This window comes from Carcharhinus amblyrhynchos, chromosome 3, assembly GCF_965287045.1.
Source record: "Carcharhinus amblyrhynchos chromosome 3, sCarAmb.v2.hapA, whole genome shotgun sequence".
NCBI classification, from domain to species: domain Eukaryota; kingdom Metazoa; phylum Chordata; class Chondrichthyes; order Carcharhiniformes; family Carcharhinidae; genus Carcharhinus; species Carcharhinus amblyrhynchos.
Window position 1 is genome coordinate 122,301,043 of NC_137326.1, and position 27,198 is coordinate 122,328,240.

Consider the following 27,198-nt stretch of genomic DNA (forward strand, 5'->3'; position numbering starts at 1 on the left):
AGATACAAAAATTTGTCTCAAGGCCCCAGCAATTTCCTCCCTTGCCTCTCTCAGTATCGTGGGGTATATCCCATCAGGCCCTGGTTCTCAAGGTTTTAATGTTCCTCAAGAACCACAATACCTCGTCCTTTTTGATCTCAACATGACTTAAACTATCTACGCACCCTTCCTCAGAGTCATCATCCACCAAGTCCTTCTCTTTGGTGAATACTGATGCAAAGTACTCATTTAATACCTCGCCCATTTCCTCTGGCTCCATGCATCGATTCCCTTCCTTGTCCTTGAGTGAGCCGACCCTCTCCCTGGCTACCTTCTTGCTCTTTATGTATGTATGAAAAACCTTGGGATGTTCCTTAATCCAGCTGGCCAGTGCTTTTTTGTGACCCCTTTTAGCCCTCCTTACACCTTGCTTAAGTTTCTTTCAACTTTCCTTGTATTCAATACTTGATTGATGTGTTCCCAGCTTCTTAGCTTTGATGAATGCTTTCTTTTTCTCTTTAATTAGGCTCACAATATCTCTCATTATCCAAGGTTCCCAAAACTTGCCATACCTATCCTTCATCCTTACCGGAATGTGCCGGTCCTGAATCCCTATCAACTTGCACTCGAAAGCCTCCCATATGTCAGATGTTGATTTGTCCTCAAACATTAGCCTCCAATCTACATTCCTCAGTTCCTGCCTAATATTGTTGTAATTAGCCTTCCCCCAATTTAGCATCTGAACTTGAGGACTCCTTATCTTTATCCATCAGTACTTTAAAGCTTACTGAATTGTGATCACTGTTCCTGAGCTGCTCCCCTCCTGAAACATTGGCCATCTGGCTGGCTCATTCCCCAATACCAAGTCCAATATGGCCCCTTCCCTAGTTGGACGATCTACATACTGTTTCAAGAAGCCCTCCTGGATGCTCCTTACAAACTCTGCCCCATCCACGCTCCTAGCACTAAGTGAGTCCCAGTCAATATAGGGGAAGTTAAAATCTCCCACCACAACAACCCTGTTACTTTTACATCTTGCCAAAATCTGCCTACATACCTGTTCCTCTATCTCCCACTGGCTGTTGGGTGGCCTATAGTAAATCTCCAACATTGTGACTACACCCTTCCTATTCCTGAGATCTACCAATATTGCTTCACTGTATGAGCCCTCCGTGGTGTCCTCCCGTGGTGCAGCTGTGATATTCTCCTTAACCCGTACTGCAACTCCCCCACCTCTTCCCACATCCCCCTCTATCCCGCCTGAAATATCTGGGACATCCTGGGACATTAAGCTGCCAATCCTGTCCTTCCCTTAACCAAGTCTCTGTAATAGCAAAAACATCATAGTTCCTAGTACTAGTCCAAGCTCTAATTTCATCTGCCTTACCTGTTACACTTCTCGCATTGAATAAAAATGCACTTCAGGTGCTCTGGTTTCCTCCCACAGTCCAAACGTGTGTGATTAGATGGATTGGCCATGCTAAATTGCCCCTTAGTGTCAGGGCGATTAGTAGGGTAAATTGTGGGGTTACACGAATAGGGCCAGGGTGGGATTGTGGTCAGTAAGACTCAAAGGGCCGAATGGTCTCCTTCTGCACTGTTGGGGTTCTATGATTGTATGATTCTTCGAGGGTTCTGCTAAAATCACTGTGAGATCCGGAGAACCCTGCTGAGTGTTTATATTTAGAAAGAGAGTCTCTGTGACACAAGTTAGTTTCCAACAGGTTTATAGGAGGAGCAACAACATCAATCTCCGAGAACCTTAAGGCCAACCGTTAAGATAAGCGCACTTGAAAGTTTTATGGTAGGTTTCAGTTGGAACGCCTCAGCTCCCAGGTTGCCACAAATCAGTTTAGTATCCACAGCTTTTCCACATGGGGCCTTTAAAATAGATTTTCTACTCTTATGTGAAAGGCATTCAATCTCTGCCCTTCTGCTCACAGAGGATGGCGTCACCAATTTCAAATGTTAATCACAGAATAAACGACAAAAGAAAACTTCGGGCTCCAAAACACCAATACCAGTTTAAAAAAGAAATTTTCCCCCATCTCAACAAAAGCAATTTCCATTTTGCCACCTGGCAGGTCTGAGCTACTTTGGAGAGACAACGTGGGCCTGAATTTTATATTCGCAACGTGCCCAGATTCAGAGGCCGGAGCTCTATCATCTCACCTGCCATGGAGCCGGTGCAGGCGAGGGTCCGACAACAGAAATTTCCATTGATCTTGGGCAGGAATTAGAGATCTTGCCCGATCGAGGCCATAACATCCTGTCCATAGAGTTGTACAGTGCAGAGAAGACCTTTCTGCCCATTAAAGTCCTGCTAATCCTATTTTCTAGCGCTTGTCCCATATACTAGAATGTTTTAAGCACTCATCCAAATACTTTTTAAATGTCGCAAGGTTTCCAGCCTCCATTACCTTCCCAGACACTGCATTCCAGATTCCCATCACCCTCTGAATTTCCTGCCCCTTACCCTATCACTATGCCCTCTTGTGATTGATCCCTCAACCAAGGGGAACAGCTGCTCCTACTCGCCTTGTCCATACCTCTCATAGTCTTATACACCTCAATCATGTCCCCCTTCAGCCTTCTCTGCTCTAAAGGAAACAATCCAAATCTACCCAGTATCTCCTTATCGCTCAAATGCTTCATCACAGGCACCATTCTGGCGAATCTCCTCTGTACCCTTTCTAGTGCAACTGGATCATCGCTATAATGAGGTGATTAGAACGGCACACAGTATTCCAACTGTGGCCTAGCCATCATTCTGTACAACTCCATCATAACCTCCCTGCTCTTCTATTCTGTGCCAGAACTGATAAAGGCAAGTTTCCCATATGACTTCTTAATAACACCTGCTCTACCATCTTCAGGAATCTGTAAGTAAATATCTCAAGATCCAACCGGTCCTCTGAGCTTCCTAGTGTCATGCATTCATTAAATACTCCCTTGTCCCGTTACTTCTTCCAAAGTGCATCACCTTGCACTTATCAAGGTTAATACCATCTGCCACTGATCTGCCAGTTTGACCAATCCATCTTTATCTTCCTGTAGCCTATGACCTTCTTTACTATTAACTACCAATATTGCTGTCATCTGCAAGGTTACTTATCATTCCCCCCACATTCTCATCTATTTCGTTTATGTATATAACGAACAACGTGTCCCAGCATTAATCTTGTGGTATACCACTGGACTCCGGCCTCCAATCACTCTTTTCGATTTGATTTGATTTATTGTTGTCGCATGTATTAACATAAAGTGAAAAGTATTGTTTCTTGTGCGCTATACAGACAAAACATACCATTCATAGAGAAGGAAACGAGAGAGTGCAGAATGTAGTGTTACAGTCATAGCTAGGGTGTAAAGAAAGATCAACTTAATGCAAGGTAGGTCCATTCAAAAGCCTGACAGCAGCAGGGAAGAAGCTGTTCTTGGGTCAGTTGGTACGTGACCTCAGGCTACTGTATCTTTTTCCCAAAGGAAGAAGGTGAAAGGGAAAATGTCCGGGGTGCATGGGGTCCTTAATTATGCTGGCTGCTTTGCCGAGGCAGCGAGAATCAATGGGTGGGAGGCTGGTTTGCGTGATGGATTGAGCTACATTCACAACCTTTTGTAATTCCTTGTAGTGTGGGGCAGAGCAGGAGCCATACCAAGCTGTGATACAACCAGAAAGAATGCTTTCTACAGTGCATCTGTAAAAGTTAGTGAGAGTCATAGCTGACATGCCAAATTTCCTTAGTCTTCTGAGAAAGTAGAGGCATTGGTGGGCTTTCTTAACTGTAGTGTTGGCATGGGGGGCTCAGGACAGGTTGTTGGTGATCTGGATCAAACAGCCTTCCCCCACTTCTCTTTGTGTCCTATTACTAAGCCAGTTTTGGATCCACCTCAGCACGTTTCCCTTCTCAACCATCAATCTTCCCAATCAATCTCCCCTGTGGGACTTTGTCAAAGGCTTTGCTAAAATCCATATAAACTACATCAACTGCACTTCCCTCATCCACACAATCGATCACATTTTTAAAAAATTCAATCAAATTTGTAAGGCATGCCCTCTCTCTGACAAAGTCATGCTGACTATCCCTAATCAGCCCAGGGCCTTTCTAAGTGGAGCTTAATTCTCTCCTTCAGAATTTTCTCCAATAGTTTCCCATCGCTGACATGAGACTCACCGGTCTGTCACTCGCTGGTTTATCTCCACCTTCTTGGAAAGTGGAGCTGCATCAGCCATCCTCCAGTCCACTGGCACATGGGCTGCAGCGATTCAAGAAGGCAGCTCACCACCACCTTCTCAAGGGCAACAAGGGATGGGTTGTAAATGCTGGCCAGCCAGTGATACCCATGTCCCATGAATGAATAAAAAGAAATTTCCATTGGGTGGGAGTGCTTGGAAAGTCGCTGTTGCCCGGCACGGCGTTGTTAATGTGGTATTACACTTGCTAACCAAATAACAGCCATCCAGCACGAAACACACTTTGTGAAAGGCTGAGTGCTACCAGGAAGAGAGCGGGTGCCGAGAAAAGAGAAGATACAGACTGAGGTTCTGCTGTGCTCCCTCCAGTGGACGCCACTCTGGAGCTGTCTGAGGGAGCTGCTAACCTCCAAACATTTCGTATCAGTGGAAAAACTATTCCATGATATCCAAGCAGCACAGTCAGACATGGACCTCAGTCCCCAGACACACACTTATTAATTTTATTTGAACCCTGACTTTCGCCCGGCCCTGGAATGAGGTTGCAGGTAAAACATAAAGGCCGCTTCGTTAGTCAGCCAGCCTGCCAACTGTAAAAACAGACGGACTATAAAATCCCAGTGAATTGCTGTTTAATTCATTTAAATTGGTTTTGTGATTGGTGGTAGGCGCACTTCTGATTTGAACCCGTGCCCGCTGACCAAAGTACGTGTGAGAGTGCGATGGCGTCAGGATGTGCGCTCAATGGGTGGGATTTAATGGCGTCACTCGGGTGAGATTGTAAAATCCCGTCTGAGGCCTATGGAGATTTCCATCCTGGGAACCTTGCCCAACCCGGAATCGGAGCCTGTGGAATTGGCTGGGCGAGGGGGCAGGTTTTCAGCCGATGTCTTTTGGCGCTTCCAAATTGGGCACATACCCGTCCAGACAATGTAAAATTCTGGCCTAGCTCTTTGACCAGAAGCTGTTTTTCTCCTGCTGTAAATATGGAGGAATTTAGAGCATCAACAATAGGTAACTTGCAGAAGAACAGATTTAATTACGATCATTCCATCCGCCGCAGTCCATTCCCTGTGACAGTGGCACTTTGCTGAATTGGGCGACCTAATTTATAAAGATCATGTGGAAGAAATTGAAGAGAACAGGCTTAGCCTTGAGGGAGCATCGAGTTGGGTTGACAGAATACTCTTTATCATTTTGTGATAATGTTTCACCAAGGTCTAATGTCCTCTCAAAGCAGATTGGTAACGCTTCGCTCTGAAAAATATCTTATTGAATTGCAGCTGCCTGTGGCTTTAAATAACAAGAATCTTGATCTGTGATGAAGCTGTAACACCTGTACCCCTCGCCCAAGTATCCTGAAATTGAGTCAATCTAGACCATGGTGCCATCTCAATATATCAGAGGAAAAACTTGTTTTCAGACTATTCCTAAAGACAGATTACACTTCAGACTCCTACCTGTGAGGTCCACATGGTATTCTTCAATAACAATGGAAACACATACAAAACTCACAGCTCTTTCTATCCTTAGAAATTTGACAGAAGTCTGTGTAGCACGTTTTGAAACAGCACTATGCAAACAAATGGGTTATTTGTACCTGGTTTTTCTTTTGGTATATTCTATCTCTTTTAGTGGCTTCTGCTGTGGTTCTGCTGGGCTCCCTCCAGAGGACATCCCTCTGGAGCTGTCTGAGGGACAGGTCTTTCTCTTCATAAGTTCATAAGATATAGGAGCAGAATTGGCCCATTCGGCCCATCAAGTCTGCTCCGCCATTCGATCATGGCCGATATGCTCCTCATCCCCATTTTCCTGCCTTCTACCCATAACTATGCAACCCATTACCAATTAAAAATCTGTCAAATTCCTCCTTAAACTTACTCAATGCCCTGTATCCACCGCACTTTGGGATAGCGAATTCCACAGATTCACAAACCTTTGAGAGAAGTAGTTACTCCTCAACTCCATTTTAAATTTGCTACCCTTTATCCTAAGACTATGACCTCTCGTCCTAGAATGCCCCACAAGAATAAGCATCTGCTCCACATCTCTTTATCCATACCTCTTATAAATACCTCAATTTGATCTCCCATCATTCTTCTCAATTCCAGACAGTATAGGCCTAAATTGTTCAATCTCTCTGCATACAACAAACCCCTCATCTCTGGAATCAATCTAGTGAACCTCCTCTGAACTGCCTCCAAGGCCATTACATCTCTCCTGAAATAAGGGGATCAAAACTGTGCACAATATTCCGGGTGTGACTTTACCAATGCCTTGTATAATTAATGAAGTTAAGGGACTTTTGTGCTTGGAAAATGAATAACTTCTACCCAAGCCCTATATTTTTGAGAAAGACATTCCCAGAATAGGAATTTCAACAAATAAAGCCCCCTACCCTATTCAACACTCTGGCTAATTTTCTAATAATGTCTTCCATCAGCTGATCCTATCAACCCTAACAAGATCAACACTTTGCAGAAACTACAATTATAGTTAAAGTTCAAAATTTTTAAAGTTTATTTATTAGTGTCACAAATAGGCTTACATTAACACTGCAATGAGGTTACTGTGAAAATCCCCTACACTTAGGGCAGCACAGCAGTGCAGTTGTTAGCACTGGTACCTTACAGCACCAGAGATCCAGGTTCAACTCCAGCCTTGGATCTGTGTGGAGTTTGCATGTTCTCACTGTGTGGGTTTCCTCTGGGTGCTCCAGTTTCTCCCTATTGTCCAACGATGTGCGGGTTAGGTGCTAAATTGTCCCTCAGTTTATCTGTGTGTGATGTGGCTATATCTGATGTGGTGTATAGCTCTTCAAGTATAAGCCTCCGGCGACAGACTAGCAACCTGTCCCAGGAATAATTAGCTACAGAACAGACAAGCTATGCAGTGTTAGGGTGTAGAAAAAGTTGAGAGTGAGAGAGCTACAATACAAATATACTGATCACATTTCTCAACTCATAAATGAGGAAACAAGAATCTTACAAATGGATATAGATAGGTTAGGAGAGTGGGCCAAAATGTGGCAGATGAAGTTTAATGTGGGTAAGTGTGAGGTCATGCATTTTGGCTGAAAAAAATGGGAAGGCAACTTATTATCTAAATGGGGAGAGAATTTGGGGTGCTCCAGTGCAGAGGGATCTGGGTGTCCTCGTTCATGAGTCACAGAAAACTAACATGCACATATAGCAGATAATAAAGAAAGTGAATGGAATATTGGCATTTATATCTAAAGGAATAGAATATAACGGTAAGGAAGTGTTGTTGCAACTACACAAGGCATTGGTGAGACCGTAGCTGGAGTATTGTGCACAGTTTTGGTCCCCTTATTTGAGGAAAGATGCAGTGACATTGGAGGCAGTTCAGCAGAAGTTCAGTAGATTGATTCCAGAGATGAGCGGCTTGTTGTATGAAGAGAGATTGACCAGTTTAGGCCTATGCTCTTGGAATATAGAAGAATGAGGGGAGATCAATTAGATATATAAGATGATAAAAGGTATGGATAAAATAGACGTGGAACAGATGCTTCCTCTTGTGGGGCATTCTAGGATGAGAGGTCATACTCTTAGGATAAAGGGTAGCAAATTTAAAAAGAGTTGAGGAAAATCTACTTCTCCCAAAGGGTCATGAATCTGTGGAATTCACTACTCCAAAGTGCGATGGATGCTGGGACAGTGAGTAAATTTAAGGCGAAGTTAGACAGATCTTTAAATGGTAATGGATTGTGAAGAGTTGTGAGGAGAAGGCAGGAAAATGGGGATAAAGAAGCATATCAGCCATGACCAAATGGTGGGGTGGACTTGATGGGCTGAATGGCCTAATTCTGCTTCTATATCTTATGAACTTATCAACTTGTAAAAACAGAAAATACAGCTAAGCCTTAAAATTGCAATTGAGAGACAAGCACGTAGTACATCAGAGTGACATTCCTCTGCCCAGTAGTTTAATCCATGCATTACCCATTTTAAAATAAACAAATTAGTGCCTGCATCAATTGGGGCCATGTTTGCCTGCATGTCAGAGTTAATTTCCAAAGTAATTCATTAGCTGTAAAGACCTGTGGGCTATTGCAAAGACATGAAAAGTGCTGCTTAAACATCTGTTAATTTGCATTAAAAAACTGGACAATATTATGAACAATTTCTGGGCTACAGAAAAAAAGAGCAATTCTTCCACCAGAAAACCTTATTCGAATGACAGCACTACTGCACAGTGTGAATCTTCCTATTTCCCACACCATCTGCTATTCTCCCCTCCTCCCTGAGCAAGAGAGATGATTAGTGCCAAATTGTCCAAGTTCTGTGCTGTGTGCTCATTACTATTGGGAATTAGATTGAGACTAATCAACCATATTTTAAGTTGGATCTTTAGGTCCAGCAACAAGCTGGGCTGGGAGTAAGCTCAAACTCCGGAAAATGTTCTTGTCTTATTACACATTCAATCCCTTCCTGACATCTCCCCAGCTTTTCAAATCTTGCCTATGCCTTTCGGCCCTTGAATTCCTGAAATTCAATTCCACTAATGTAGTGGAGTAGAATTCCCATTCACCCTTACCCGAAGGCACGAAACCTTCTCTGATTGTGGGTACTGTAGCAATTGTGTCTCAGCAGCAGAAGCTCACCCGGCCTGAGGGACCAAAGGAGACCGAGAGTGAGTGACCACCCCAGAGGGTGGAGTCCTCTCTCGAGTAGAATACATCTGGAAGCCATGTAGTAAGATATATGAACTGGAGCAGCCTAGGGCTACTAACTCCTATGCATGGTTTCTCTTTATCAATGAATATTTGTGGTTCTTAACAAAGACTGAAGTGCCCTGACAGTGCCTGTGTGTCACTATAAACAGGTACCTGCAGACTTACTTGCATAGCCAGGGCAAACACATCTGGGCTTTAGCACCACCACATCTGCCTCTCCCACCAATCATCTCCTCTTGCCCAACTCCTGGCAATCTCTCTTTCACCCCTCATGCAGCCCAGGATTTGGGGGCTTGTACCTGTTTATATTTTGATTTCTTTGATTTCAGCTTATATAACTGTCCCCGCTGCTGGCTCTGTAGTCCTTTTTGCGATGGAGTTAGAGAGCTTTGTGCTTTGGAAGTAGAATGAGTCAAACTCAGCCTTTCAATTATTCAATGCAAGCCTTAAAATTTACCAAGGTCAATGGATTTCATCAGAGAATATAGAGGCAGCTGGCTCTAGTCAAAAGATATTTTCAAAGAATCAGTTATAATACAGACTGCTTTCAGCAGTGAGGCAATTTTTATTGAACGTCATGAGCCATTCAAAATTGTAATTACTCTTTTAAAGTGAAGGAGGTAACCTCTGTTACCAGTGCACAATACTGACAATTCCCCTGAGCTTAATACACAGAGCTTCACATTCTTTTCAGTACATGTGCATACTCGGTCAATGATGCATTCATTTCTGGAAATGCTTAAATGTGTAACTTCTTTCTGAATCTCTGTACTTGGACTTTCCATCTCCTCTGTTGTTTGGGTCTGGGTAAGAAGTTCGGCAAAGTGGTTATTACTGTTGTTTCACTGCGCCGGGGACCCGGATTTGATTCCTGGCTTGGGTCATTGTCTGTGGGAAGTCCGCACGTTCTCACCATGTCTGCATGGGTTCCTTCCGGGTGCTCTGGTTTCCTCCTATAGTCCGAAACACATGTTGGTTAGGGGCATCGGCCATGCTAAATTCTCCCTCAGTGTACCCGAACAGGTGCCGGAGTGTGGCCACTAGGGGATTTTTACAGTAACTTCATTGCAGTGTTAAAGTAAGCCGACTTGTGACACTGATAAGCAACCTGTAAACTTTCAGAGAGTCAGTATACACTCGACGGGGCAACTGGTCTCCTTCTGCAGTGTAGGGATTCTATGATTCAATAGTTCTATGGAGGTGTGCAAAGGTGGAGGTCATGGTGCAGTGTGTCCCTGTGGGAATTTTTAGCCCTGATTGTTCTGATCGATCAAAAAGCTGGTCACATGTCCACATTGTGGCCTGTTACCTATTCCGCATGTGTACCTGAGGTACAAGTTGATGCACGGAACTAAGAAGCTTCTAACACCATCCCAGAGAGTAAAAGGAGAATTATATGTGGGCCTCAGCAGCTAAATTAGGCCCAGGAGCCAACTCCTAATGATAGCACAGACTCAAAAGCTTGACCCTTGTCACTGAAAGCTGCTGTAAATATTGACTCTTGTCTGTTGGAGTTGTAAAAATGAAGGGAATTTAATTTTGATTTATTATTGTCTCATGTATTGTTATATACACTGAAAAGCACGTTATAAGAACATAAAAACATAAGAAATAGGAGCAGGAGTAGGCCATCTAGCCCTTCGAGCCTGCCCCGCCATTCAATAAGATCATGGCTGATCTGTCATGGCTCAGTTCCACATTCCCGCCCTCTCCCCATAACCCTTAATCCCCTCTCTTATCAAAAACCCATCAACCCGCGTCTTAAAAATATTTAGCGAGGCAGCCTCCACCACTTCAACAGGCAGAGAATTCCAGAGATTCACCACCCTTTGAGTGAAGAAGTTCCTCCTCAACTCCGTTCTAAACCGCCCCCCCTTTATCTTGAGGCTGTGCCCCCTAGTCCTACTGTCCTTTCTGAGCGGGAAGAGTCTCTCCACCTCTATCCTATCCATCCCATTCATCATCTTATATGTCTCAATGAGATCTCCCCTCATTCTTCTAAACTCTAACGAGTACAAGCCTAGTTTATTCAGCCTCTCCTCATAGCTCAACCCCCTCAACTCCGGTATCAGCCTAGTAAACCTCCTCTGCACTCCCTCCAAGGCCAAAATATCCTTGCGTAAGTACGGCAACCAAAACTGCACACAGTACCCCAGCTGCGGCCTCACCAATGCCCTATACAGCCGCAGCAAGACCTCCCTACTTTATACAGACAAAGCATACCGTACATAGAGAAGGAAAGGAGAGAGTGCAGAATGTAGTGTTACAGTAATACTTAGGGTGTAGAGAAAGATCAACTTAATGCAAGCTGATCCATTCAAAAGTCTGATGACAGCAGGAAGAAACTGTTTTTGAGTCAGTTGGTACGTGACCTCAGACGATTGTGTCTTTTTCCTGACGGAAGAAGGTGGAAGAAAGAGGGGTCCTCAATTATCCTGGCTGCATTTCCGAGGCAGTAGGAAGTGTAGACAGAGTCAATGGATGGGAGGCTGGTTTGTGTGATGGACTGGGCTTCATTCAGAATCCTTTGTAGTTCCTTACAGTCTTGGACAGAGCAGAAGCCGTACCAAGCTGTGATACAACCAGAAAGAATGCTTTCTATGGTGCATCTGTAAAAGTTAGCGAGAGTCGTAGCAGACATGCCGAATTTCCTTAGTCTTCTGAGAAAGTCCATGGTATGTATTCGGTAGTTAAAATGGCACATTTGCTACTGCTGTCTTTTGAATTGCACAGTTTTGTAACTATAATTTTGAAGATGGGGTAATTTTCTCATTTAATAAATGTTAACCGTGAGCCTCGAGTGGATAGGCTTGTGATTTTTTACAGTTAAAGCAGCATGAACGTCAACACTGTGCAATGTGAAAACTAAGCTGAGGTAACTGTGAGCTTAACTTTTCACTCCTTGTGCTCTTTTCATCTTACTTTCACTTTTAAGACCAATCTTTTTGCTTTCCATTTTACACTTTATTATCGCTCGATATATTTATTTTCATTTTCTCTTTAGCCTGAGTCCTTTAGCTTCGAGTTGTTTTCACTAAGTATCCAAAATGGTGGGATGGGGGAGGTACGGGTTCCAGGAGAGTTGGTAGTTGTTGAGTATTATAACTTTTAAATGATTTATGCCAATTCCCTCCCTGACATATTTTCCAGGAATCATGTATGACAGGATTTTGGGTGTTGGGTCAGGGCTGACATGTTGGGTTCAAGTGAGTTGGGGGGAATCACAATTCTGCTTCATATGGGAAATGGATATCAGACTCTGATTTCCGACAAATTGGCCAATTAGCGCCCAGTGAGCAAGTCAACTATCCAATGAAGGACAGTAGGTGGTCTTTCGTAGCTGGAGGGCCAATGAGAGGCCAATGGGGTGGCATAGCAGCACAGTGATTAGCACTGCTGCCTCACAGCACCAGGGACCTGGGTTCGATTCCCAGCTTGGGTCACTGTCTGTGTGGAGTTTGCATGTTCTCCCTATGTTTGCATGGATTTTCTCCGGGTGGTCCAATTTTCACCCACAGTCCAAAAGACGTGCTGATTAGGTGCATTGGCCATGCTAAATTTTCCCTCGGTGTACCCAAACAGGTGCAGGAGGTAGCGATTAGGGCATTTTCACAGTAATATCATTGCCATGTTCATGTAAGCTTATTTGTGACTAATAAATTAACGTAAAGGGTAGCTAATGTCACTCCAATATTCGAAAAGGGAGATAGAGAGAAAACAGGGAATTATAGACCAGTACGCCTAACATCGGTAGTGGGGAAAATTCTCAAATCCATTACAAAGGACTTTATAACAGAGTGTTTAGAAAGCAGTGGCAGGATCAGACAGACTCAGCATGGATTTATGAAGGGGAAATCAAACTTGTCAAATCTGTTGGAATTCTTTGAGGATGTAACTAGTAGAGTTGACAAGGGGGAACCAGTCGATGTGGTATATTTGGATTTTGAGAAAACATTTGACAAAGTCCCGCATAAGAGGTAATTGTGCAAGATTAAAGCGCATGGGACTGGGGGACGTGTATTGAGATGGATAGAAAACTGGTTGGCAGAAAGGAAACATAGAGTAGGAATTAATGGGTCCTTTTCAAATTGACAGGCAGTAACTAGTGGGGTGCCACAGAGATCAGTGCTGGGGCAGGGACGTGTTGCTGCGATTATACAGGGCCTTACTAAGGCCACACCTAGAGTATTAGTGTGTAATTTTGAATTTCTTTTCTGAGGAAGGATGTTCTTGCTCTCGAGGGAGTGCAGCAAAGGTTTACCATGCTGATTCCAGGGCAGTGGGACTGATGTACGAGGAGGGATTGACCAGGTTAGGGTTGCTTACGCTGGAGTTCAGCCGAATGAGAGGGGGTCTCATAGAGACTTATAAAATTCTAACAGGGCTAGACAGGGTAGATGCAGGGAGGATGTTCCCAAGGGTCACAGGTGAGGATTCGGGGTAGACCATTTAAGACGGAGATGAGAAGACTTTTCTTCGCCCAAAGGGTGGTGAGCCTGTGGAATTCATTACCACAGGAAATAGTTGATGCCAAAACATTGAATGTATTCAGGAGGTGGCTGGATATAGCACTTTGGGCGAATGGGACTAAAGGTTTTTGGAGAAAAGCAGGATTGGTCTATTGAGTTGGATGATTAGCCATGATTGTATTGAATGGTGGAGTGGGTTCGAAGGGACAAGTGGCCTCCTCCTGCTTCTATCTTCTATGTTTTATGTAAATTAAAACAAGGCTGACCTTTCAGATTTTTGATCTATACAGGAGTCGATAGGTATGGGGAAAAGTGGAATGAAGGTCATAATTAGATCAAGCATGATCTTATTAAATGACGGAACAGGTTCAGTGGGCCAAATGGCCTTCCTCTGCTCCTATTTTTTATGATATGAAACAATTCACTCCCTCCACTACCAAAGCTGCAGCATGTACCATCTACAGGTACCCTGCAACTCCTTGCCCAGATTTCTCAATAGCACCTTCCAAACCTACAACCTCTATCATCGACAGCAGGGGGGACATGAGAACACCATCACCTCCAAGCCACACACTATCCAGACTTAGAAAAAAAATCTCTGTACCTTCATCATCACTGGGTTAAAATGAGGGAACTCCCATAACATACACCACACAGACTGCGTGAGTTCAAGAAGGCAGCTTACCACCATCTTCTCAATGATAATTAGGGATGGATAATATAGGCCAGCAGTGCCCACATCCCATGAATGAATGAATTAAATATTTAAAAGGATTGTGGCATAATGCCTAATGGGCCTTGAGTGTAGTAGATAGCCTGTACGTGAGTGTAAGGATTCCAGAGCAAAAAAATACTTCCATTCAATGACCTGCTTAGGTCATGCTAATCACAGAAGTGTAATTATTCAGTTCTATGCTCAATGTTTTGGAAAGATCCTTAATCATAGAATCCTACAGTGCAGAAGGAGACCATTCAGCCTATTGAGTCTGCACTGACCACAATCCCAACCCAGCCCTGTAGCCATAACCCCATGCATTTGCCCTAATTAGTCCCCCTGACACTAAGGGGCAATGTAGCATGGCCAATCCACCTAACCCCACATCTTTGGACTGTGAGAGGAAACCGGAGCATCAAGAGGAAATCCACGAAGACACAGGGAGAATGTGCAGACTCCACTCAGAGACCCAAGCCGGGAATCGAATCCGGGTCCCTGGCGCTGTGGGGCTGCGGTGCTAACCACTGTGCCACCGTGCCACCCCAAATGCTTCATTTCTGCCCCCATTGCTCTTGACTGGATTATCTGAGGGTCAAGTAAACTGGATGAGTAGCTGCCAGAATGTCAAAGCTTTCCTTTGGAATAACAGGACACATTTCTCAGTCAGGATTACTATACAGCTGGATCACTAGGGCAGTGTGTGTGAGAATCATAGAATCCCTACAGTGCAGATGGAAGCCATTTGGCCCATCGAACCTGTACTGACAACAATCCCACCCAAGCCCAATCCCCATAACTCCACATATTTACCCTGCTAATTCCCCTGACAGTAAGAATCAATTTAGCATGATTGACCCGCACACCTTTAGAGTGGAGAAAACCAGAGCATCTGGAGGAAACTGACGCAGACACGGGGAAACATGCAAACTCCACACAGACAATTACCCGAGGCTGGAATTAAAGCCGGGTGCCTAGTGCTGTGAGGCAGCAGTGCTATCCACTGTGCTGCCCTCTGTTCCTGTGTTCTAGAAAAGATGTGAAATAGAATCATGTTCTGCTGGATGTGGCTCGACTTTGTTACATATAACAAGAGAATCAAGAGTGCAGGAGCAAGCGTGTAGTTGGACTAAAGTGAGTCCCAAGTCGCACTATTAGCAGCGAAGAGGGAGGAATAAATGCAGGAAGCAGGAACACAAGCTGATCGATGAGATAGGCACTCGGCACAAACTGATCAATGAGATAGGCACTCGGCACAAACCGATCAATGAGATAGGCACACGACACAAGCTGATCAATGAGATAGGCACTCGGCACAAACCGATCAATGAGATAGGCACTCGGCACAAGCTGATCAATGAGATAGGCACTCGGCACAAACTGATCAATGAGATAGGCACTCGGCACAAACTGATCAATGAGATAGGCACTCGGCACAAACTGATCAATGAGATAGGCACTCGGCACAAACTGATCAATGAGATAGGCACTCGGCACAAACTGCTCACAGTAAGTCATCGTTCCACTTTCCTTACAAATTGTCCTGCAGATAAATCACCAGGCAATAGCCTCATGAATCCCTGTCTACATAAACATTGTTAACCATTACCTTGGGTATGACATTACACTCTCCTCCCTTCTGTTAATCCTTTCATTTGGCTGTTCTGGGCTAAGAAGAAATAAAGCAGTCAAGTGTATTTATCACATTGCATTGACGATATCCAGCGCTTCTGCTGCTCGTCACCATGCATTCCCTCAATGTTGCTAAGGTGTATTTCTCCTTCTAATCTAGCACTGCGCCTCAGTGTGTGAGGATCTGGTGTGGTGCAGATAGTGACACCCCTGGGATGGAAATAGCTCTGGATCTCTAGATATAGAATAATCCAGCGGCTGGAAGGAAGTGGCTGCCAAAGCTTGCCTTCTGACTGGAAAGCTTCAAGCCTTTAAGGGTCACAGGGTTGGACTGATGTCTGATCAGGCTGAGATGAATCTGCTTCATCCTGCCCTCCTCTTGCCGGGCTCCAGGTCCTCAGTAAACATGCAGGATGGGCCGGAAAGCTACACAAGATGCAAGGGCAGCACTCAGATTGTGAGGCACATCGTTGAGTTCTTTCAGACCAGTCCTCCTGCCCGCCTAACCTATTGCTGCTAAATTCCAGAGCTCATGGCCTCAGCAATTGTGAGAGAAACTCTCTGGGTTTCAACTCTCTGCTTTTGGCTCGCCCTGAGAATGTCTTTGCAGTTATTGCTGGCCACATTGAGAAACTCGTGGTATTATCACTTGACTTTTAATCCAGTAACTCAGCGAATGTTCTGGGGACTCGGGTTTGAATCCCACTAAGGCAGATGGTAGAATTTGAATTCAATGAAAAATATCTGGAATTGAGAATCTACTGGTGACTATGAAACCATTGTCGATTGTTGTAAAAACCCATCTGGTTCACTAATGTTCCTTATAGAAGGAAATCTGCCATCCTTACTTGGTCTGGCCTACATTTGACTCCAGAGTCACAGCAATGTGGTTGACTCTCAACTGCTCTCAGGCAGCTAGGGATGGGTAATAAATGCTGGACAGCCAGCGATGTCCATGACCCACAAATGAAAAAATGTACATGATATTTTGCAGCTCAGAGATCAGAGATGTCACCCCCCGACACACACACACACACACACACACACACACACACACAACACTGCCACTACCACCCCCCCACAAACACTGACAAGCACACATACCAGTGCCACTCCCCACAAACATACACATGCAAACATACACACCACTACCCCCACCACTCCCCCACAAACACACACACACATCACTGCCGCCACCACTCCCCACAAACATACACACACACAACTGTCCCCACCTCTCCCCACAAACACACGCAGCCACCCACCCACACACATACACACCCCCACCCACACCCAAACCCACACACACACACACCCACACACATAAACACCCACACACACACTCACATACCTACATCCACACCCACACACACACACACACACACATCACTCCCCCATTACCCCTTCCTTTGACTGATAGGGGGACTGTTATCCTGGGTACCCAGCCTGCAGCTGTGTGACTTCCCCCTGGCTTCAGGTTCAACTCAGCTCTCAGTCGTCACCTGTCACTTCAGAAGGTGCTGCAGAGCAGAGCAGTAAAGCAGAAAGCAGCTTCTGTCTTCCCCAGCTTCTTCCCTCACATTTCTCGTTTTTATTCTCCTTTCTGAAGTAATGGTGGAAGCAGCAGGGTATCACTTACACTTGGTGCCTCCCTCGAGAGGGAGAGGGGTGGGATGATAATTAACGTTTGCACAAACTCCGCACTTGTAAAGACACAGTGGGAAATTCTAATGAGGATCCGTCACTTTTCCTGGAAGGTGTAAAGGGAAGGGCTGGCATTGACCTTTGAAGGTGGTTGATTTAATCCGGGCCCTGTCAGGTGAACCGTTTCCTGGAGCAGGAACCTGATCTGTTCATTGGCGCAGAGGAACTGCCCAACACGCGTCAGGAGATTCACTGCCAAGTTCTCCAGTCAGCTTCAGCCGTGCCACTGAGAAGATTAATGACTTCCTCTTCAAGATTATGCAGTCTCACAACATTCATACAAATCAGCCTGTCTCCATCCGCACTAATGTATGTCATTAACTACTAGTAAGAACTCACTGGATAGTCCCTGTCTATCATCAGTAACAGGAGAGATTTGTGCACGATTAATTAGGCTGTTTTCCATGAGATTCATCTCCTGATCCATGAATAAGAATGATGTAAGTGTTTTCACATCCCCACCCCACCCACCCACTTCTAAAAGGAATAGCACAAAGAGTACGTTACACAATGGTGATTCAATCATTGGGCTCAGGTGAGTGAAGAACACGAGATTTTCAACATTGAGCAATTTATAAATATTTACAAAACTCCATTCCCCGAGTCACAGCCTTGAACTGACTCCCTGGTGGAGTCTTTGTATGTTTTATCATTGACTGAGCCAGGCCTGTGGAATAGGGAGCTCCTGCCAATGGTATTAGTTTGTTCTTAATGCAAGCACAGGAGCTTTCTCTCTGTGACACTGACAGGAAGCAGTGCATATCCGACACAACAGAATAGGAGAGATGAGGTGTTGTATCAAATAACTCTGGTATTATACAGAGGGAATTTGAAGGAGGAATGGGCAGTGCGGTGGCACAGTGGTTAGCACTGCTGCCTCACAGTGCCAGGAACCTGGGTTCAAATCCGGTCTCGGGTGACTGTCTGTGTGGAGTTTGCGCATCCTCCCCGTGTCTGCGTGGCTTTCCTCCGGGCTCTCCGGTTTTGTCCCATACTCCAAAGATGTGCAGGCTAGGTGGATTGGCCATGTTAAATTGCCCCTTAGTGTCAGGGGAAGAGTAGGGTAAATACAGTGGTTGCAGGGATAAGGTCTGTGTGGGGTATTGTCAGTGCAGGCTCGATGGCTCCTTCTGTAATGTCGAGATTCTATGAATTAACCTGTCCCTGCCCAGTGATTGTTTTTACTTCTACATACGGCAAAGGCGGTGGGCCCTGACAATATTCCGGCAACTGTACTGAAGACTTGTGCTTCAGAACTTGCCGTACCCTTCACAATATAACACTAGTATCTACCAATCAATGTGGAAAAGTGCTCAGGTATGTCCTGTTCACAGACAGCAGGACAAATCCAAGCCAGCCAATTACCGCCCCATCAGTCTACTCTCGATCATCAGTAGGGTGATGGGAAATGTCATCAGCAATGGCATCACTTGCTTAGCAATAATCTCCTCATCAACATTCAGTTTGAGTTCTGCCAGGACCTCTCAGCTCCTGACCTTCTTACAGCTTTGCTTTAAACATGGGCAAAAGAGCTGTACTTAAGAGGGGTGGTGAGAGTGACTGATCTTGGGAAAACCTTCTACTATTTCAGTCATACCTGGCACTAAGGAAGTTGATTGTTGAAGAGGTTAAAAATCATAGAACACAGTACAGCTCCCAGGGAAACTGCTGTGAAGTAGATCCCTTGAAGAGTACAGAGTCAAGAGAGAAAGGGCAAAAAGGAGACATAAGAATGCTTTGGCAGATAAGGCAAAAGAGAATCCAAAAAGATTCTACAAAAACATAAAGGACAAAAGAGTAACCAGGGAGACAGTAGGGCCTCTTAAGGATCAACAAGGTCAGCTATGTGCAAATCCACAACAGATGGGTGAAATCCTCAATGAATATTTCTCATCAGTATTTACAGTTGAGAAAAGCATGGATGTTAGGGAACTTGGGGAAATATATAGCGATATCTCGGGGAATGTACATATAACAGAGAAGGGGGTGTTGGAAGTCTTAAAGCACATCAAGGTAGATAAATTCCAGGGATGTGAATCTCAGGACATCATGGGAGGCTAGGGAGGAAATTGCAGTCCCCAAGCAGAGATATTTGAATCATCGACAGCCACAGGTAAGGTGCCTGAAGATTGGAGAGTGGCAAATGTTGTGCCTTTGTTTAAAAAGGGCTGCAGAAAAAAGGCTTGGAACTACAGGCCGGTGAGCCTCACATCTGTAGTAGATAACTTGTGAGAAGTTATTCTGAAAGACAGAATCTACGGCATTTAGAGATGCAAAGACTGATTAGGGACAGTCAGCATGGACTTGTGAGTGGAAAATCATGTCTCACAAATTTGATTGAGTTTTTTGAAGGGATAACCAAGAAGGTAGATGAGGGCAGCGCGGTTGATGCTGTCTACATGGATTTAGCAAGGTGTTTGCCAAGGTACCCCATGGTAGGTTGTTGCATAAGGTTAAATCTCATGGGATCCAGGGTGAGGTAGCAAAATCTGATGCAAAATTGGCTTGATGACAGAAGACAAAAGATGGTAGTAGAGGGTTGTTTTTCAAACTGGAGGCCTGTGACCAGAGATGTGCTGTAGCGATTGGTGTTGGTTCCACTGTTATTTGTCATTTATATTAATGATTTGGATGAGAATTTAGGAGGGATGGTTAGTAAGTTTGCAGATGACACCAAGATTGGTGGCATAGTGGACAGTGAAGAAGGTTATCTCGGATTGCAGCGGGATCTTGATCAATTGGGCCATTGGGCTGATGAATGGCAGATGGAATTTAATTTAAATAAATGTGAGGTAATGCATTTTGGTGGATTGAACCAGGGCAGGACTTACTTAGTTAATGGTAGGGCACTGGGGAGAGTTATAGAACAAAGAGATCTAGGGTTACAGGTTTATAGCTCACTGTCAAGGTTCCTTAGACAGTATCTTCCAAAACCATGACCTCTACCATCTAGAAAGATAAAGGCTGCAGATTCATGGGAACACCAGCATCTGAAAGTTCCCCTCCAAGCCACTCTGACTTGGAAATATATCACCATTCCTTCACTGCCGGGTCGAAATCCCGGAACTCCCCCCCAGGCAGTAGGTGCACCTGCACCACATGAACTGCGGCACTTCAAAAAGGCAGCTTCTCTAGGGAGATTAGAAATATGCAGAGCCCACATTCCTTGAATGAATAAAAACAAACTAGACACAAGAAAGTGTTGACACTTGCTACTGAACTTTCCAATGATGGATAGATTATCCATTCTACACAACAGGAGAGGAATGCGTCGAGAGAGTTGGCAGGATTGGGAGATCAGTCGCTGCACTCATTTTCTATTGGACCACAGTTGTGAGGATAATGATTTAGGTGTGCTTATGCTCATTCTACGCCCCAGCCTGATTTCAATCTCAGAGTTGATGCAAATTAATGATTTGCCTAATCCTGTGGGATTTTGCTGCATTTGCTATTGTTTCTTGTGATCCTCTTTGAACTAAGTATGTTGTCCAAAGGGAGCAATGCTATCAGTGATGGAGCAGCAGCAATATCGCCTGGTACCCTCCCTGTCGCTATGTGACTATACAATACGGTAAGTCTATTTATGAGTGTCACAAATAGGCTTACATTAACACTGCAATGAAGGTACTGTGAAAATCCCCTTGTCACCACACCCTGGCGCCTGTTCATGTACAGTGAGGGATTTATCATGGCCAATGTAACTAATCAGCATGTCTTTGGACTGTAGGAGGAAACTGTGTTGAAGATCTCAGCAATTTCCTTGATTCTGCTCAAGTTCTATCTAAGAATGAGCATAACCTGGGAGGGGAACAAAGCGAAGTCACCAAATATCATAGCTCAAACTGATATAGTGACAGCGTTCGAAACATGATAAGATAAATTCTAATAGATACTTGCTGGCACAGTGTTTAGCACTGCTGCTTCACAGCTCAAAAACAGAAATTGCTGAGAATATGAACAGATTTGGCTGCTTCTGTGGTCCGAGAAACAGAGTTAACGTTTCAGATTTGCAGCCTTTTAAGATAAAAATGTCACAAACCTGTGACATTAACTCTTTCCTCTCTCCACTGATGTCAGATTTCCCTGCTGAGTATTTTGAGCATTTTCAGGGTTTTTTTTCAGTGCCTTTTTGCTTCCTGGTTTGCTGTCTGTGAGAATGCTTCAAGGTGAATGGCTGTTTACCCTGCTTGATGGCATCATAATTGATGCATGCCTGGGGATCCTCTTGATTTGGGAGCCAGATTCAAACTGACATCGGGAAAGGGGAACTCCACGCCAGAGAAATTGCCAGACCATTTGAGGGGTGGCTTTCTTCGAGATCAGTGGCAACTATCATGGCTTCACCTTTAACTGGAAAATCCGAGTCATGGGTTCTGAGGTGCAGTGTTGTCCTTCCAGATGTAACCTAACCAGGTTTTGCATAGCTGTAGCAAAATGCCTTCCCCATTATATTTTATATTCCAATAGATATAAATGCTGCAATAATTAATGAGTCATTTTGATTATTTTTGTATCTGGCTGCTACTTTTGGTTTAACATTTTTGCATGTGTATTTATAGGTAACCTTCTACTGTGACTGTGAGGAGGGACACATTGGGCTTTTCTGTGAAGAATTTGATGGCTGCCATAGCAACCAGTGTCAAAACAATGGAACATGTTTGGACGTTAAACAGGGAAACAATGAGAAGAACTTCACCTGTGTCTGCCCACCAGGTATGCTTAATACATGTGTCAGGCCTGTAATCACCAGGACAACTGATGCAATGTTGTTCATTTTCTTTTGTTCTGCTCATGGCTCTGTTGTCCAATTTGTGAAGCCCGGTGTTCAACCAACAACCTTAGCTTACGTAAGGCTTATTAACGTGGCAAACCATCTCAAGGCACTTCAGAAACTGGTAATGGACGCTGAGTATGAATTATCAGAGGATTAGGGAAGGTAACGGAAGGCATGATCAACAATGTAGATCATGAGGAGTATTAGGAAAATGGGGAGAGATGCAGCAAGCTCCAGGAGATTGTGGTGGGGAGGGGGGGTGGTGGGGGTGGTGGGGGGGGGGGGGGGGGTGCGGGAGGGTGGGGGGGGAAGGTCAGAGGGCAGGGTGATTGAATATTTCGCCATGGTGGGTGGAGCAGAGGAAAATAGCCAGCAGTCGGTCCACACTCAGAGATTAAGAACTGGGATAGAGGGTAGGAGAAGACTGCAGTAGGGGAGTGTTGAAGCCAAGGATGAACTTAGAATTTACAGTGCGGAAGGAGGCCATTCGGCCCATGGAGTTTGCACTGACCACAATCCCAATCAGGCCCTATTCCCAGAAGCCCTCATATTTACCCCTACTGGGTTACTAGGGTTAATTAAGCATGACCGATCTACCTAACCCGCTCATCTTTGGACTGCAGGAGGAACTGGGGCACCCAGAGACCTACGCAGAATGGGGAGAACGTGCAAACTCCACAGTCACTCAAGGCCAGAACTGAACCCAGGTCCCTGGTGCTTGAGGCAACAGTGCTAACCACTGTGCCACCGTGCCACACATGCTTAACAAAGGATGCAGTTCAACATCAATGATATTCATACCTCTCTTTCTGTCAAACTTAAAATGTGGCAGGTTGAATTCTGGGATTCCTGTCCCATTCCAATTTTCAGGAAGTTTGATTGACGTGAGATATCTAGATAACTAGTAGAGTTGACAAGGGGGAACCAGTTGATGTAACTAGTAGAGTTGGCAAGGGGGAACCAGTCAATGTAACTAATAGAGTTGATAAGGGGGAACCAGTCGATGTGGTATATGTGGACTTTGAGAAAACATTTGAAGAACATTTGAGATTATTGTGCAAGATTAAAGTGCATGCGATTGGGGGAAATGTACTGAGATGGATAGAAAACTGGTTGGCAAAGAGGAAACAAAGAGTAGGAATTAATGGGTGCTTTACAAATTGGCAGGCAGTAACTAGTGGGATGCTCCAGGGATCGGTGCTGGGGCCCCAACTATTCACAATATATATTAATAAGTTGGATGAGTAAATAAAATGTAACATCTCAAAGTTTGCAGATGATATCAAGTTGGGTGGGAGGGTAAACTGTGACGAGGATGCAGAGATCCTTCAGCACGATCTGGACAGGTTGGGTGAGTGGGCTAATCAATGGCAGATGCTGTATAATTTGGATAAGTGTGAGGTTATTCACTTTGGAAGCAAAAACAAGAAGACAGATTACTACCTGAATGGCTGTAAATTAGGAGAAGGGAGTGTGCAGTGGGACCTGGATGTCCTTGTACACCAGTCACTGAAGGTAAGCATGCAGGTGCAGCAGGCAGTAAAGAAGGTAAATGGCATTTGGCCTTCATTGCGAGAAGTTTTGAGTACAGGAACAGGGATATGTTGTTGCAATTATACAGGATCTTGGTGAGATCACACCTAGAGTTTTATATACAGTTTTGGTCTCCTTTTCTGAGGAAGGATGTTCTTGATCTCGAGTGAGTGCAGCGAAGGTTTACCACTATGGTTCCGGGGATGGCAGGACTAATGTGTGAAGAGAGATTGACTAGGTTAGGATTGTTTTCACTGGAGTTCAGACGAATGAGGGGCCATGTTATAGAGACTTATAAAAACAGGACTAGACAGGATAGATGCAGGGAGGATGTTCCCAATGGTGGGGGAGTTCAGAACCAGGGCCACAGTCTGAGGATTCATTTAGGACAGAGATGAGGAGACATTTCTTCACCCAAAGAGTTGTGAGCCTGTGGAATTCATTACCACAGGAAGTAGTTGATGCCAAAACATTGAATGTATTCAAGAAGCGGCTAGATATAGCTCTTGGGGTGAATGGGGAGAAAGCAGGATTAGACTATTGAGTTGGATGATCAGCCATGATCGTAATGAATGGTAGAGCAGGCTGGAAGGGCCAAATGGCCTCCTCCTGCTCCTATCTTCTATGTTTCTATACGTGTGCGAATAGCCAACCCACATGCAACATTCCCATCCTTACCAGTTCCATTGTGAGGGTGGGCATTTCAAAGCTCCCCACAACACCCTCCCCACTACTTTGATGAGGTTTGGACCATTCAGCTAACGGGTCATGAGTATGGGAAATCCAATCCTGAGTCAACAAACAGAAAGCATAATTTAACATGCCCTTTGAAACTGATTGGTCCACTAACCTTCTCATAAATTTGTTTAATTTATTATTGTCACATAGATGCCGGGTGAGGTAGTCAATTGGATACAAAATTGGCTTGATCACAGAAGACAGAGGGAGGTTGTAGAGGGTTGTTTTTCAAACTCGAGGCCTGTGACCAGCAGTGTGCCTCAGTGCTGGGTCCACTGTTATTTGTCATTTATATTAATGATTTGGATGAGAATTTAGGAGGCATGGTTTGTAAGTGTGCAGATGACCCCAAGATTGGTAGCATAATGGACAGTGAGAAAGGTTGTCTAGGATTGCAATGGGATCTTGATCAATTGGGCCAGTGGGCTGATGAATGGCAGATGGAGTTTAATTTAGATAAATGCATTTTGGTAGAACAAACCAGGGCACAACTTACTCAGTTAATTATAGGGTGTTGGGGAGAGTTATAGAACAAAGAGATCTAGGAGTACAGGTTCATAGCTCATTGAAAGTAGAGTCACAGGTGGTGAAGAAGGCATTTGGCATGCTTGGTTTCATTTATCTGAACACACGATCAGAATACAGGAGTTAGAATGTCTTGTTGAACTTGTACGGACATTGGTAAGGCCATACTTGCAATACTGTGTATAGTTCTTGTCACCCTATTAGAGAAATGATATTACTAAACTGGAAAGAGTGCAGAAAAGAGTTATTGGGATGCAACCAGGACTTAATGGTTTGAGTTCTAAGGAATTTTTCACACAGAGGATGGTGAGTGCCCGGAATGAGCTACCAGATGTAGTAGTAGAGGCAGGCACAACGTTGTCTTTTAAAAAGCATTTAGACAGTTCCATGGGTAAGATGGGTATGGAGGGATATGGGCAAATGTGGGCAATTGGGACTAATTTAGTGGTAAAACTGGGCATCATGGACAAGTTGGGCTGAAGGGCCTGTTTCCATGCTGTTAACCTCTATGACTCGATGTATCAGTATTCAGTGAAAAGTATTGTTTCTTACATGCTATACAGACAAAACATATGATTCGTAGCGAAGGAAAGGAGAGGGTGCAGAATATGATGTCACAGGCACAGCTAGGGTGTGGAGAAAGATCAGTTTAATATATGGTAGGTCCATTCAAAAATCTGATGGCAGCAGGGAAGAAGCTGTTTTTGTGTCGGTTGGTATGTGATCTTAGACTTTTGTGGAAGAGATAGTATCCAGGGTGCGTAGTCCTTGATTATGCTGGCAGCTTTTCCGGAGCAGTGGGAAGTGTAGACGGAGTCTATGGATGGGTGGCTGGTTTGCATGATGGACTAGGCTATGTTCAGAACCCTTTGCTGTTTCTTGTGGTCTTGGTCCTAGCAGGAGCCATACCATGTTGTGGTACATCCAGAAAGAATGCTTCCTATGGTGCATCCTTAGAAATTGGTGAGAGGCTCAGCGGACAAGCCAAATTTCCTTAGCTTTCTGAGAAAGTAGAGTGTTGGTGGACTTTCTTAATTATTGCATCGGCGTGAAGGGACCAGGACAGGTTGTTGGTGATCAGAACACCTAGAAACTTGAAGCTGTTGTCCATTTCCACTTCATCCCCGTTGATGTAGACCGGGGCATGTTCTCCACTATAGTATTAATCGATCATAGTTATTCATAGTATTAATGTCAGAAGGTTTTCATTCTCTTCAGCCCTGTTAATCTTGTATAAATATGGCACTGATAAACCACATCAAAGAAAGAATAACTTATTACAAGATAAGAGCGATGTCAGTCAAACAGAACTTGCATTCCCCTCTGCAGTTGTACAAAACATTGTGTGTAACATTAAGTACATTGGTCAGTCTTGGAACACAGTTGAGCATTGATAATGAGGCCATATGGCAAATGTATCAACAAAAGCAGGCTGAACAGATGGCCAAATACATGCTTTTCCAGAGGGCCTCATTATGAATGCTTGGCTGAGCACCAAGACTAACTAATGCACTTTGCTCAGTGGACAATGTTACACAGCTTCCAGGATGTGTAAGCTGTGTTTAATTGACAAAGTATATTTTCAAAACTTCTGCTTATGCTTCAGGATCAGTTCAAAGATTGCCAGAGGCTCATTTTTTCTGCACATAGTAGATACTGAGAAATTTGGTATATGAGGTACATGGGGATGGGGGTGAAAGGAGATAAAGGATAGGGGGAACATGGAGAGGACATCAGGAACATGGAAGATATGAGGGGGGGGGCATGGGGGATATAGGTGAGGGGATGAGGAGGGGATAGGGCTTGAGGACCCCACTGTAATGCTTGACAGCTAATGTCCCAGTAAATGGAGGTCCCAGTAAATGACCTGCTGGCCTTCCACTCTTCCCCCCTCTGTTGCCACTTCAGGCCTACTCTTGGAGGCACCGGGCTCGCCTCCATCCTGCCCTGCCTCCCCAGAATGAAAACGTAGCAGATGGCAACCTATTTAAAAGAGACAGGCTTGTGTGGATAACAACTTTCCCGACTGACGTTCCTCATTTCCTTCATGAGAATCTGATGGCAATCGCCATGGAGTCAGAGCGGGCGAGGGGTCAACAATGGAAATATCTGTTGACCCCCAGGCAGGAATTTCTGGTCTTGCTTGAGCGAGGCTGTAAAATCCCGCCCAATATGTGGGGCATTGGGTAGACAGGAAGGGTGTAGGGGTGATAGATGGGGGAGGCTCAAGAGGCTACCTGG

At 44.6% G+C, this 27,198-nt stretch overlaps 1 protein-coding gene across 1 annotated transcript in view; it reads left to right on the top strand.

Annotated features, from left to right (window-relative positions):
• dner (delta/notch-like EGF repeat containing) overlaps positions 1-27,198 on the top strand; it is a 302,806-nt gene that overhangs the window by 194,725 nt on the left and 80,883 nt on the right. Inside the window, exon 6 of the mRNA XM_080185922.1 lies at positions 21,947-22,100. Coding sequence (XP_080042048.1) covers positions 21,947-22,100 — 154 coding nt within the window. The remainder of the gene's footprint in view (positions 1-21,946; positions 22,101-27,198) is intronic.